At 31.3% G+C, this 15,743-nt stretch overlaps 1 protein-coding gene across 3 annotated transcripts in view; it reads right to left on the reverse strand.

Moving 5' to 3' along the window:
- Positions 1-15,743, reverse strand: part of LOC130669900 (protein bicaudal D) — a 94,417-nt gene that overhangs the window by 48,141 nt on the left and 30,533 nt on the right. For 2 of the 3 annotated variants that reach the window (XM_057473049.1, XM_057473048.1), the window contains exon 2: positions 14,083-14,359. In XM_057473049.1, coding sequence (XP_057329032.1) covers positions 14,083-14,353 — 271 coding nt within the window. In that variant the 5' untranslated portion in view covers positions 14,354-14,359. Of the gene's footprint in view, positions 1-14,082; positions 14,360-15,743 lie in introns of those variants that run through there. The other variant, XM_057473050.1, reaches the window with a different exon arrangement.

Here is a 15,743-nt window from a genome sequence, read left to right on the forward strand (position 1 = left end):
TGTACTGATGTACTACATCGTAAGTGAACTTGCTACTTATGTACAATTTACTTGACTACTATATATAAGAGACAATGTATATATGTGTAAGTTAGATGCATTTTAGATAGACACTAGATTCTTGGACTTTGAATGCACTACTTGGCTTATAGTAGATGAATAATCAGACCACAGAATTTGCTGTTAATTCAGGTGTAGGTGAAACTGAGTATGATTTTCAGTGACTTCTCGAGTAGACCTCTTACAAATGATGGTTTACAAGACACTTGAGATGTTAAATATTTTGAACCCTTAATTGACTTTTTTATTTTTTTGTTTAATTTCTTTTTACTCAATAATTGGAATATAATTGAAATAACGGATTTAAAAGAAATATTAAAAATAGATAATGTGCGACTATCGAAGTGGATTTGAATTGGGGGAGTTATGGAATATTTTCAAATAGAGCATGTCATTGATTGAGAGAAAGGACAAATAGGAGGAATTCTATTGTTCATGTCTTTTATAAGAATATATATATGGACGTATACATAAGAAAGAACAAGAGAAAGCGAGAGGAAAACAAAGTTAGAGGTCTTACATAAAGCTTTCGAATCGCTGATGGGGCAAATTGGAGAAGAATAGGAATGGAATATCGTAAGAAAGACTTGAATATCCTTTTTCTCATGATGGGATTATACTCGAGCATTACCAGATCTATTGACCTCTTTTCGAAGCTAACTTACTTTTTTTACTCAGCCACGTGCTTCTCATTCCATCCAATCATTTATCCGGCATTTAAACAATCATCCTTATTTCTCTTATCAACAGAATCACTGCAGCAGAATTTAGTTATTTTTTTTTCTGCTATTGTAAAATTTTCTGGATTGTAAATAATTATTTTATAATTGAAAATAAAAAAATCTATATCAAGTTTTTCGTACACTCAGTTTTCCTTCTGACAGTAACTTCCTGTCGGATATCACAACTTTTTGTGTCTCGCCATACAATCCGTACTCGTACACTTGATCCCCACGTTTCTATCACCTAAGCACAATTGAGTCTGCTATTTTTTGTTGTGCACCCTCCGGAGATCGATACCCATATTTTTTTTCACCCCTTTTTTACGATAAAATATATTTCGTTTGAGCCATAAAAAGTAGGAGTTGCAAGTATTGGATATTTTTTAAAAGAATTTTTATATTGATTCTGATTGGTAGGACGTATTTCACTCTCATTCAGTAGTTTTTAATAGTGAAAATAAAAAATCAATTTTCCATTTCAATTTGCCGTGAACTGAGTGATGGTACGTATGAATAAAATATAATTGAGCTTGTGAGATAGGGTCGTGAGTAATGGAAATGAGGCTAAGAGGCTCGTTACTCTATACAGAGAGACTGCCGCGATGGTTTTCGTCAATGTATTAGCTCTGTCTCTTGGCATTAATTACCTTGTACAGTAAAGGATTCTACTCACGATGCAGATACTCTATATACTTATAAGAACACAATCAAAAAGCTTTTATCTCAGCTAATAACACTTAAACGTCACAGCTTTAGGTCGCATACCATAAATATTTAAACTTTAACTTCTCTAAGTGTCATAAAATATTTAAAAAATAATAGAATTTCCTTTTATGAACTTTTACATATAAAATAATTGAAAATTAATTTTTGAAAATTAGTGCACAAAGAAAAGTAATATATTATTTCAAAATACTTGAACTCAAAATATTTGAAAATTAATTTTTAAAAATTAGTGAACAAAAAAAAACTTGTAATTTAATATTTTAAAATACTTGAACCCAAAATAATTAAGCATTAATTTTTAAAAAACAATTTTTATAAATCATTGCAAAAAAAAAAATAATAATTTCATGACCTCAAGATAATTTATCTTAATTAAAAATAATAGCAACGGGAATTGATATTCCCGCGAGGTATAAAAATGATTAAAAAGTTTAATAATTATGCCACCAATTTGCTGATAATTTAATTAAAGAATATTATTTTCTATAATAACAATAATATTTTTATAAAAATTAAGCTTAAACATTATTTCCCACCAAAATAAATTTATTTATAAGGATAGTTAGTCAACTATTATCTTTATATTAAAATTCTTTTTTGCCTTTAATCAATTCTTTAATTTTAATTAAATACAACAAAGGGATCGTAATTACACATAATTGTAGCAGAACATTGATTACATTCAGCGGTATGTAGGTAAAAGCAAAGGAAATTTCGTAGCATCAAAAGTCTCAAAGACTTGACTTTCAAACTAAAACGTATCCAAGCTCTTGATTGTAGGATCTGATAAAATCTATATATGTTGTACATCTAACAAACTTTGAGGATCCTCTTTTTATTCTTCATCTCGATACCTTTCGAGTTCATCCTACCATTATATTGGATCTTTTATATGTATAATTTTTTTTTTTTTTATTGTTTGAGTTATATTTCAATTCTTATATGAAACGTTTCTATGCAATGTCAATAATAAACTTTTTATTGCATCACCGGTTTGATTGACTATTTAACTGTAATAAAAGTTTCAACAGCGGACAAAATGAATAATTAAACTAGTATTAATCAATTTTTTTTTATCAGTAATTTTAATTATACACTGTAATAAATTAGCAGAGTGGATGATTTTTATTTATTTAATTCCCTCGGTGTGAATTTCACCCCGAAGAGGAGCTTCGGAAAATATTAATTACAAAAAAAATTACTAATACATAGTGAGCTTAGGTATCTAAGTTGATATCTTGACCTTTATATTAAGTACGGAAATAATTACGAGCTGGAGTGATTTTTTTTAAAACTCCGGAACTCCAAGTGAGAGATTGAATTCGAATTAAAATAAAATCCGTATTCACTCCCGATTTTTCACAGCGTAGAAAAATAAAAAATTTAATAATAATAATAATAATAATGAAATAGTGATGATTTGAATATCCCGTATTATTGCGAACAATAACACGAAACATGTACAGAGTAAAAGCGTACTCTGGATTAGATCCGCAGCAAGTCTAAAGGGAATATAGAGGTGATAGAAATTCTACATCGGTAAAGGCGGCTAATAACCAAACCTCTGATTGCAAGGTAGAATTAAATTGGAACATGAGCGCATATCGGCCAGGAAAATAATTCAATTCCAATCTATACCGTGTGAACTATATTATTATATTTTCTTCTATTGGTAAAAAAAAAAAAAAAATTAAAAGAAATAAACATTAAATATTTTAAACTTGTGGTTTACCTAAGCCACAAATTAATTTCATAAAATTACAAAGAATTTAAACTTGTAAATGTTCACATTTTTTTTTTCTTTTTATATATTTATAAATGTAAGTAAAAAATTGATTGGTGTTTTACATAAAAGCGATTCCACTTCAAAGCTCCTTTTTCATGTAAACTTTTTTTTTACTTAATACTTTTTCAATAAAAAAATTATTCAATATAATAAAAATTTTCTGTTGTTAATTATTATTCCAGACTTTATCTCTTAAGTATATATATACATAAGTATATATATATATATATATATATATATATATATATATATATATATATATATATACAGGGTGATTCAGAATTACCTTCACAGCGGGAAAACTTGAATAGAGGAGACGATTCTAAGCATAAAGTTCCTTAGCCATTTTTCAAAATTCTCAATAGTTTTTGAGTTATTTAAAATCTAAATTGACCAATCAACGACATGCTTTGAGATTTAAAAAAAATTAAAAAGAATAATGAATAAGTTTGGCAACGCCGCAACAGTAAACTTCAAGTTATACACTATTTATTTAATTTAAAAAGTTCGATTTGTCACAGAAGAGAAACAAAACACACAATTACAACATAGAATATATTCGTATATTTTGTTTTATCTTTTCTCTTTTTATAGAAAGAATTATTAATGGAAAATAATGCTTTTATTGAAAATGAAGCTTTTGGAAATTCGAAAAAAAAAAAAAAATTACAGATTTTTAATTATATGATGAGCAAACCAGATTAAAAAAAGAAATTTGAAAACTAATTGAATTGTGATTTACCAGAATGAAAGCAATTTCAAATAGACAAATATATAGATATACACATCATTTTAAAATCTTTTATTTCGCTTGCTCTGTCTCGCTCAAGACTTTGCTAAGCGCTCATTGCACGTCATACTAAACATATTTGTAAAGATCTCGCGGATTGTCTTGTGAAACATGTTCCAAGTGATCTTTCTCGGCGATTAGCTATCTGACTATCTCGCTAATGGTCTTGCTGGTGATATTTCTTAGAATTTTGCTGGTGATCTTGCTGACCATCTGGCTGATGGTCTCCTGGTGGTCTTGCTGACCATCTTGCTGGTGGTCTTGCTGGTGATCTTGCTGGTGGTCTTGCTGGTGGTCTTGCTGAAGGTCTTGCTGATGGTCATGCTGGTGGTCTTGCTGAAGGTCTTGCTGGTGGTCTTGCTGGTGATCTGTCTTGTGGTCCTGCTGGTGATCTATCTGGTGGTCCTGCTGGTGGTCTTGCTGAAGGTCTTGCTGAAGGTCTTGCTGAAGGTTTCGCTGGTGATCTTGCTGATGGTCTTGCTGATGGTCTTGCTGGTGGTCTTGCTGATGGTCTTGCTGGTGGTCTTGCTGAAGGTCTTGCTGGTGGTCTTGCGGGTGGTCTCGCTGGTGATCTTGCGGGTGGTCTCGCTGGTGATCTTGCTGATGGTCTTGCTGGTGGTCTTGCTGAAGGTCTTGCTGATGGTCTTGCTGGTGGTCTTGCTGAAGGTCTTGCTGGTGGTCTCGCTGGTGATCTGTCTTGTGGTCCTGCTGGTGATCTATCTGGTGGTCCTGCTGGTGGTCTTGCTGAAGGTCTTGCTGAAGGTCTTGCTGAAGGTCTTGCTGAAGGTCTTGCTGAAGGTTTCGCTGGTGATCTTGCTGATGGTCTTGCTGATGGTCTTGCTGGTGGTCTTGCTGATGGTCTTGCTGGTGGTCTTGCTGAAGGTCTTGCGGGTGGTCTCGCTGGTGATCTTGCGGGTGGTCTCGCTGGTGATCTTGCTGATGGTCTTGCGGGTGGTCTCGCTGGTGATCTTGCTGATGGTCTTGCTGGTGGTCTTGCTGAAGGTCTTGCTGATGGTCTTGCTGGTGGTCTTGCTGAAGGTCTTGCTGGTGGTCTCGCTGGTGATCTGTCTTGTGGTCCTGCTGGTGATCTATCTGGTGGTCCTGCTGGTGGTCTTGCTGAAGGTCTTGCTGAAGGTCTTGCTGAAGGTTTCGCTGGTGATCTTGCTGAAGGTCTTGCTGATGGTCTTGCTGGTGGTCTTGCTGGTGGTCTTGCTGATGGTCTTGCTAGATGGTTAGCAAGACCACCAGCAGGACCACCAGATAGATCACCAGCAGGACCACAAGAAAGATCACCAGCGAGACCACCAGCAAGACCACCAGCAAAACCACCAGCAAGACCATCAGCAAGATCACCAGCGAGACCACCCGCAAGATCACCAGCGAGACCACCCGCAAGACCACCAGCAAGACCTTCAGCAAGACCACCAGCAAGACCATCAGCAAGACCACCAGCAAGACCATCAGCAAGACCATCAGCAAGATCACCAGCGAAACCTTCAGCAAGACCTTCAGCAAGACCTTCAGCAAGACCACCAGCAGGACCACCAGATAGATCACCAGCAGGACCACAAGACAGATCACCAGCAAGACCTTCAGCAAGACCACCAGCAAGACCATCAGCAAGACCTTCAGCAAGACCACCAGCAAGACCACCAGCAAGATCACCAGCAAGACCACCAGCAAGATGGTCAGCAAGACCACCAGGAGACCATCAGCCAGATGGTCAGCAAGATCACCAGCAAAATTCTAAGAAAGATCACCAGCAAGACCATTAGCGAGATAGTCAGATAGCTAATCGCCGAGAAAGATCACTTGGAACATGTTTCACAAGACAATCCGCGAGATCTTTACAAATATGTTTAGTATGACGTGCAATGAGCGCTTAGCAAAGTCTTGAGCGAGACAGAGCAAGCGAAATAAAAGATTTTAAAATGATGTGTATATCTATATATTTGTCTATTTGAAATTGCTTTCATTCTGGTAAATCACAATTCAATTAGTTTTCAAATTTCTTTTTTTAATCTGGTTTGCTCATCATATAATTAAAAATCTGTAATTTTTTTTTTTTTTTCGAATTTCCAAAAGCTTCATTTTCAATAAAAGCATTATTTTCCATTAATAATTCTTTCTATAAAAAGAGAAAAGATAAAACAAAATATACGAATATATTCTATGTTGTAATTGTGTGTTTTGTTTCTCTTCTGTGACAAATCGAACTTTTTAAATTAAATAAATAGTGTATAACTTGAAGTTTACTGTTGCGGCGTTGCCAAACTTATTCATTATTCTTTTTAATTTTTTTTAAATCTCAAAGCATGTCGTTGATTGGTCAATTTAGATTTTAAATAACTCAAAAACTATTGAGAATTTTGAAAAATGGCTAAGGAACTTTATGCTTAGAATCGTCTCCTCTATTCAAGTTTTCCCGCTGTGAAGGTAATTCTGAATCACCCTGTATACATACAACTATTCATATGTAGTCTATTCATAAACTTAATCCGATTACTTATAAATAAAAGAAAAAAAAATCCAGCACTGACTTGTCAGTAAATATATATACATACATATATATTTAGTAGTGACTAGAATATTAACAGCTCGATAAATTTTCACACATGTGTAGCTAACACGTAGTGTATTGGTCTGCAGTAATTCGACAATGAGTATCGCAAAACTACGATTCCCAGGCGTCCAGTAATCGGATTTGCTGGTTCCATTAAAACTTACTGTTCGACGTGAGCTTGAAGGAGTAGAAGAGAAGGGAAAGAGGATAAAATATAGTCAAATTACAAGTCAACCAATATGATGGTAGGTAAACAAAAGTTAAATTAAAGTGTAACAAAAAAATATGAATAAAAATATACAAGGCTCCATTAATATAATGAATAATAAATGCAAAAGGTTTTTTTTCTTTACATTTTTATTTCGAATTTAAAAATTTTAAAATAAATAAAGGACAACAAGAGATGAGGTGATACGATCGATTGGATATTCAGAGCAGAGATTCATGCGGTTCTATCTCAATTATATGACCTAGGACATGCAGGGTGTGGTCGACATCCGTAAGCTAAAGAGAAAATTTATCCTTTAAGCTTCAAAGTATACCGATCAATAGCTTTCAACTTTTTTTACGCGACAGAGAAAGATCTAACTAATTAATTATGTTACTTTTTTCTTTCATTATCATTATTATTATTATTATTATATTTGCAAAGAAACCTTAATTAGATGAGATCGTTTTAGAAAATTTTAAGAGAGTTGAAGATACGGGAAAGAGAGAGGGGAAGAAAGAAAATGAAATGAAATAAAATAAAATGTTGAAAAAGATGATAACATTTGTAGGAATGTAAGCATCCATGCGGAGATAAAAGAGCTTGTGACATGGATAGTAAAAGCTTTTGGATTCTGTTTCTACGTGAGAAATATATAGTCTTGTGTGGTCATACGTAATCCAGTTATTTATTATATATTCTGGCGTCTCAGTACGGATCTCATCGATTTTGCATAATCGAATGTGACTGGCTGACAGTGTTTGATATACTATGCATTCCATCTTCGCACTTGATAAATATAAATCGATGGAGAAGTAAATAGATTAAAAAGTTGAGGCTGAATTAAATATTTAATTTTAGTTTACTTCAAGTTTTATAAATTTGAAAATTCATCATTCATAGAAAAGTTGGTATTGAATAATAGATATGACGGAAGGGGTCAAATGGGCCACCAAAAAAATTTTGATCAGTGTCATTTTTTTTTTATTATTATTTCTACTTATTAATTGCCAAATAATTAATTTATATTATTATGCGCTTGTAAAATTAAAAACAAAAGTGGGGTAGAATGGGTAATTGTATTTAAAATATAAAGAAAATTTTTTTTTATTGAAAAATTAAAGTGGCCTAAATTTTGGGGGTTGTTATGCGTAAATTGGTCTATTTTTTTCTCTTTTCTAGCTGTTTCTAAATACATTTAATTTAAGTAATACAGATAGGGGAAGGAGGGGCAAAACGGAACAGGGGGCACAATAGGATATCTCCAAAATTCTATAAAAAAGTTTGTTTTTTAAAATGTTTTTAAACATTCAAAAATTACTTTTGTAAATACAATTGAACATTGTTTTGAATTTTTTTATTTGTTAAACTTTTTCAAAAATTGAATCTTTCAGTCGAAAAATGTTAACGACTTTTGTTTTATGATAATATGTATTGAAAATATTTTTTTTCCATTGCATTCAACAATTATATGGAATGTCATTTTTCATTACGTAAATTACATGTAAGAAAATTTAATTTAATCAAATTTATTTAATTTCCAAAATTTTTTTTCTCATCTTTTTTAGGGGGTACCTCATTTTGCCCGCAAAAAAGAAAAACTTTTATTCAACGACAGCTAAAAATTTTTTCTTTTCACTTCGAATGTCATTAAAAAAATCGGTCTATCGGTTGATCCTGCAGGCCAGCCCTAAAACTTCCCGCTATTTTCGAGCTTAAAAAGCTCGAAAACGTTGTTGTGAATACTTTTTCGAGCTCTTCGAACTCGAATATATTTTTGTATGCCGTTGTTTTCGAAAAAAAAACGTTTTTTACTATTTTTTCTCCAACGATATCTCTCAATCGAATTGACCGATTGGGACGGTTAAGGTGGCAATCGACGCGTTTTATCAAGTTCTAAAGCTGATCAAATTTTGAAATTGATTTATTGCGTCGTTTTTGAGAAATTTCAAAAAACTAAAAGAAAATTTTTTTTTTATTTCTTTCAGCAACGGTTTCTCTTGATCGAATGAACCGATTTTGATGGTTGAGGCGGCATTCGACGCGGCTTATAAAGTTTTAGAGTCCAGTTGATTTTGGAATCAAGCCATCGAGCACATTAAAAGTTATCCAAAAAATCACTTTTGAAAAAATTTTATTTTTGGAATATCTCTGAACGAGCCGTACCGACCAAGCTCAATTTTTACAGCTTTTAAATATTGACAAGCCGCGTTGAATGCCACTTTGACGATCAAAATCAGTTCATCCGTTCAAAAGTTACAGATATTTACATACGTGCGTACATACACTCGGACATTATTTTGAAGTTAGTCAGAATAGCTTCCTAGAAGTTCAAAACGTCAAGATCTGTTAGAAATTCGATTTTCAAAAATCGGACCGAAAGCAATAACCGAATTTTTGAAAATTTCCAATTTTCTTAGCGGAAAGTTAAAAATAAAATATTTAACGTATTCAAGTCCACAAAAACTTAGTATTTCTTCAAGTACCCCGTTTTACTCTTCATCCCTTCCCTATATACGTATATATATATATATATATATATATATATATTTTTAATTAGTAATTAATCATTTTTTTAGTATGATTATTATTGGTTTATTGTGTAATTACACAATAAGCTCAGTGAAATTGATTTGAATGAATTTAGTAGGGCATAAGTTCATTTAAAGCTTTATTGTCAATCTACTATTTATTAATCTGAGAAATATATATATTTAATTTTAAAACAAACAAATTTTTATTGAATTTTGAATACTTTTTATAATCTTGACTATTTTTAGAACAGAATAAAAGATAAAAAAAAATAAACAACAAAAGTCAAGTTAAAGAATAGTGGATAAAAAATGGATAAAAAACAGCTCCCGATTAAAAATGAAACTTTTTCAGTTTCGCAATTGCAATTAAAAATCATAAGGTTTCTTGGGAACCGAGTTAAATGACCTATCCACTTTCAACAAGCTCACAGATCGTTTTCATCTTTTTCTTTTCCTCGGTAATTTTAGATTTTTATTTATTTATTTATTTCATTTTTTTTATTCCATTTCTTTTGAGTACTGCGAAAAATTTTATTTACTAAAGTACCTTAGGATGCCTGTGGGTATTTGTAGAAATTGCAAGAGATCACCAGCGGGAAACTCTTGGTGTTTTATTTATTTTTATTTTTCTAGTACCTTTTTTTTATAGAAGCACTCTAGACTCGAGGCAAACTCGTTAGTTGGTTTAAGATTTTTCTATCATTTGTTCGCATTTCTCACTCATCATCTGTCTACTGGTGTCATAAAAAATAAATTGTCAATTACTATATAAAAGTATTCTCTTATTTTTTTATTAACTTTTTGATTGACAAAAAAAAATCACATTTCAGTTTTTTTACTTTTACAAAAAAATGATAAATTAACTTTTCACTGTTGGTATCAAAATTTAATTCAACTTTAATCAAATATATTTTATATCTAAATTCAGTCCACGACGTGAATGAAAAAAAAGTAGAACAAATTTTGAAATTTTCTGATTAGTCGACTACTCGTTATACGCCTCTTCCCCTCAATCGGCAGGTACCGAGTCCAAACAGCCCCTACTTAACTCTTTCTTGAGTTTCGTACCAGACATCCCGTTATAAGCCGCCGTTAAAAATCTTTAAATTATAAACTAACAAGAGGAACAAAATATCAAAGTTAATGATGAAAATTTACTAGCGATCTTTCGCGGATAATAATTTAATGAATTTTAAGTAAAATATAATTTATTGTTATTAATTGTAAATCATAAATTACAATTAAAGCTTCTGTTATAATTTAAAAGTTTGATTGAGCATTATGTTGATCAATAAAATTATTATTATTATTACTGTAATTAGTACCGTTGTCATTATAATTTTTTTCTTTAAAATTATTATTAGTGTAAAAAGATAAGTATTTTTTTTAGCGCTATAAGCACTAGAAAAATCGGGGTACTCGCGCATGTAACAAAACGTAAATATGACGTTTAAAGTCATATAAAATAAAACAGGCTTATAACGAGTAGTCGAGAAGAAAATTAAACGCACGGTAGTGGAAAGACTGAAATTCCAAGCAAAATTTCCCCTACGCCCTCTAGACCAGGCTTATGACGGTAGTCGACTGTACTGTCAGAAAAAATTGCAACTCGAATCAGTCAAATTCAAAACCCCCAAATTTCGGTTTTAATAAAAGCATTCATTCATTTTCTATCAAATGAAACAACCGAAAATTCACATGTAAAATTTCCAATTATTATTTCTTTATGCCGCCAAGTTTTTGACAGACGAAAGTTAAGAAAATAAAACTGAGATTTTTTAAAATTCGTTTATTTATTGGAAGAAATGATGGAAATTAATCAAGGAGGCATTTCGGCCAACTCAATGTAGATTAGAAACTAAAGTAGTACGTTAAATCACAGGAAACAAACTTTGTACTTGTCGCAGTGCCAACTACGGTCAATTACCGAATAGTCAGGCTCACTTGGGTTATGCTAATGGACGTTTACACGAGTGCTTTGTCACTATAAACATGATTTGCTCATTTCCAGTGACTCCTGAGATATTACACATTCGCGCATTTCATGTGCTCTGACATTAAAAAAATTTATTTCATAAAAAAAATTCAATTGCATATCCGAGGTAATCATCCTTTGACTCTCTTTATTTCAGCAAAAAATAAAAAAAAACCCAAGTAAATGTTTTGTATATCTCACGTTGAAATATAGACGTTCTCAAACTCTTATACCGGCGCTTGAAAATGGCAAACGGTCTTTGCGAATAGGTCTTTTAACGAGATCCTGTCGTCTAGTTTCCGCCTCAAATAACGCAATGTGTCCCCGTTCGATGTTAACGTGCAACCGAGATACTTTGAAAAAATCATTCAGTACTTTTCCCGCCACTAGGGAGAAATTTCAGCCAATGTAATTTTCTTTTTATATTACAAGCTTTCATTTCAGTTTAGTTTATATACTTTTTTCTTTTTTTTTTTACAACTTGGTGAAGTGCGTATTTTATATCTTTTTCTTTATAATAAAAAATAATGAAAAATAGTTACTTTACATTATTACTCGAAATAAAATTTCATTTTTGATGCTTTTGTAATAAGCGTTTTTTTAAGGTCTCCTAATATTGTTAAATCATGATAATCTTTTGATAAAAAATTTAATAATATATTATGTTAGTCCTTGAAAAAAAGAAAAAAAACTTTAAATCTTTTATAAAATTAGATATTAAAATTAAAAAATTTAAATATATAAATAAGTCATAATTTAAATTTATTTATCGCAAACTTCAATTGGCAATTAAATAAATTTATGAAAAATTGCATTTTTTTTGTGTGAAAAAATGTTTCTTTGTTTAATGAGATAAAATTAATATGAGCTAAGTGCAAGAAACGAAAGAAATAATGCTCGGTCAGTGTCATCCAAAATCTGTGTCAAGATCAGCTTTAAGTAGTGGGAGTAAGTGACTGAGAGTGAAGGAAAATTAACTAATATAATTCAAGCGATAGTTTGAACCACAGTATAAATATAGGGCTAAAAATATATACATGTAATATATATACATTGAGAATTGTCTGGAATTCACGGGATACAATATCACATGTTACATTTAATATATATTATCCTTATTTTACTGGACCCGTAAGTCTTACAGAGCAATTCCACGGAAATATATGTGAGTGCAGTCTGCCACGGGAATTTAAAATTGCAAGTGCATACAAGACATCAGTTGTCGGCTACACCCCCTTTAATCTCCCAAGCGTTTTAAATGTTTCTAAAGGTTTAATTGCATTTTTTATTATTTTTTTTTTTTTCAACACTTGCTAACCCAATGTAATTCATGGGAGCAAATAAAAACGAGTGATATATAAAACTTTAACTCACACACCGTTATAAGTATATATGCTCCTATATATATGCATTTAATTGCATACTAAAATCAATTTTAATTAATGCACTAAAGTCTTTCATGGCTTTTTTTAAACAAGTTATCATTTTTAATGATATGTGGGTGTTGAAAAGATAAATTGACCTTTCATATCTCAGTAAATACAAATTTATATTTTTATACAGGGAATCTGGGGTAAAATGATCTACTAATTCAGAAAAAATATTTATCTCGTCAAAGTAATTTTTTTTTGCTGTCCATTTTACGACCGGAGCTTTGTTTTGTTTCAATTTTCTCAAATTTATAAAAAAATCAAATAACCTGGGAAGAAAAATTTTTTGAGTGACCAAAAAAAAATTTTTGTCTGAAATGGTGTCTCCGGTAAAAAAAATTAAAAAAAAAATTTGTTTTTATCCTTAAAATTCAGTTTTTCAAGAAACTCTGCAACTTTTATGACCATTGGGCCTACATTGTAAAAAATTTTCGGAATGAACGCGGAGTAAATCCGAAGTAAATAAGAAGCGGATGACTATTTATTTATTTAATCCCCTCGAAGTGAAAGTTACTCCGAAGGGATGTTTATTTGAATATTAAAAGTCCGAATCGGAGTGAATAAGGATTTAAATAAAATATAGACCAATCCAAAGTCTCTCCGCTGAAAAACCAACTCCCTATTTACACCGTATACGAAGTGATTTGTTTTCAAACTTCGTAACTCCGAGTGAATTCGGATTTGAATAAAATCCGTAATCACTATGAATTCACTCCTGATTTGGGGGGGGGGGGGCGTCATGCCTCCTTCTGTTAAATAAATTATGGAAACTTATTTTGTAGTCGATAGTGATAAAATATCCCAGTTAATTTGATAATATTATAATAAAATTTTGAAGGAGGCCGTCTTACCCTCAACTTCTCTACTATAATCACAGAGTTATCCAGAAAGCTTTGAAGTAAAATGATGAAGTCTGAATACAAGAGAAGCGTGAAAGCGTTCGGGGACGACATAGTCGCTGCTTGCGATGGCGGAATTACTTATATATGCTCGTGTATTGACTTGCTAATGGTGACAAAATTTAACATTCAAATCACTAACATCTACTAGTGTTCGCCCGAGTGTGTTTTCTTTTTCTCTTCTTTCCTCTGTCTGATAGTCAGATAGATAAAACAGGGAAAAAGTTAAACGAAGAAGGGGCGTAAAAATAAAAAATTGAATCAACGCAAAGTTTAATTAGGTTTGGCTTTTTTTTAAATTTAATGTTTCAAAATTCGAAAATTTAAAAGGCAAGAGAAGTTATCCGAGAGTTGTTAGTTATAAGCTAGTTTAGCTGAAGTTGACTCACCGAATGAAATAAGACCGCTGTTGAGCATCGACAACTTTATCTGACTGGGTATCGAGGCAAGACTTGCACCAGTGTTGAGATGACGCTTACGTGGCGGTTTCTCTGGAGTTCGCGGTGCACTTCTACTTCGATGATGATGATGATGTTTTCTGTGTGAGTGTGAATGCGAATGTGAACCACCTGCTGTTGATGTTGCACCAGTACGATCTGATCCAACACTACCGAAGCCCACTACTGCGCCACCACTTGATTGTGTACGTAGAGAAGACATTTTTTTCTGTTAACATATTTTTTAAATTTATATATAACATATATATTGAAACAATTCAAATCTCTACTTCATACTTAAATTATGTCAGTTCATACGAAGACAGTTTGAAAAATCGACGAAAAAAATTCTGATTCGTAGAAACATTTTTTTGGTTTAATTTTTTAATTTTCCTGCAGCATTTTTTTTTTTTTTTTACTTAATCATAAAAAAAAAATAATTTTTTCTACTGAAAATTATCATAAAAAAAAATCACAGAACTCACTATTTTTTTTTTTTTTTTACATCAATGACTAAAACTTGAGGCTTTTAAGCTGCAATTTACTTGAAAGAAAAGAGAAAAAGAATTTAACGATTTTTCGCATTCCACTTCTTTAACCTGTAGCTTTTTTGAATAAATTTTAATACCAAAGCAATCAAAAGTGTCTTAAAAAAATATACCGAGCTTGAAATTGATTATTTTCATTCAACGCAATCTCAACAAAAACTAGAATTATATTATTTTTTTACAGATAAATTTATACATTCTTCATCTACTCTATTTGATAAGAACCTAAATAAAAATTTAAATTAAGTAAATAAATTTATTTTTATCGCGAATAAAAAAAGTGTAGCATTAGAAAGTGAATTAAATAGCAAGATGAACATTTTTTATTGAGTGTAATGTACGTCAGTTTTAATCCACTCAATAAATCATTATTTTATCACTTAAAATATCGACGGGCGTTTGTAAATGACCTACTTCATACCAAAGGTATTTTAAAAGATTACTTATGATTAAATAAATACAATTTTATTTTTTTATCTTCAAAAGTATCAATCAATTTTATTATGTTTAAATAAATTTTTCATTTCCCGCTATGAGAATTGAAAATTTTCAAAAAGAGGGAAGTCATTGGTTTCGATCAGATTTTCAAAAAGAGTGTTTTCATCAGATTTCGACGTCCTGAGCTCCTAAAAAACGGTTGCGTAACAGTTCAACCAAAGGAAAAATAACCGCGACAAAATAACTGACGACAAAATAACAGAATGACAAAATAACCAAATGACAAAATAACCGAATGACAAAATAATCGTTCAACACAATAACACCACATATTGATTATATTCAACCAACATATTTATTACATTAACATTTTACGTGACATTTTCCATTAAATTATTGTTATTCTTATTTGGTAATTATAACATACGTCACAAATATATTTTTGCAGTCATATTAATATAGACAAATCACAGTTATTTGATAATTACCAAGTATGCATTAGAACAAATTAAATACTACGTCGAATAGAATTCTTAGTTTATAACTATTGTATCAGTTAATAGTAAATAATCACAATCATATCATTTGTATTATCTTAACATATACTAAATATAATATTTTGTCATA

Source organism: Microplitis mediator, chromosome 6 (genome assembly GCF_029852145.1).
Source record: "Microplitis mediator isolate UGA2020A chromosome 6, iyMicMedi2.1, whole genome shotgun sequence".
Lineage (NCBI taxonomy): Eukaryota > Metazoa > Arthropoda > Insecta > Hymenoptera > Braconidae > Microplitis > Microplitis mediator.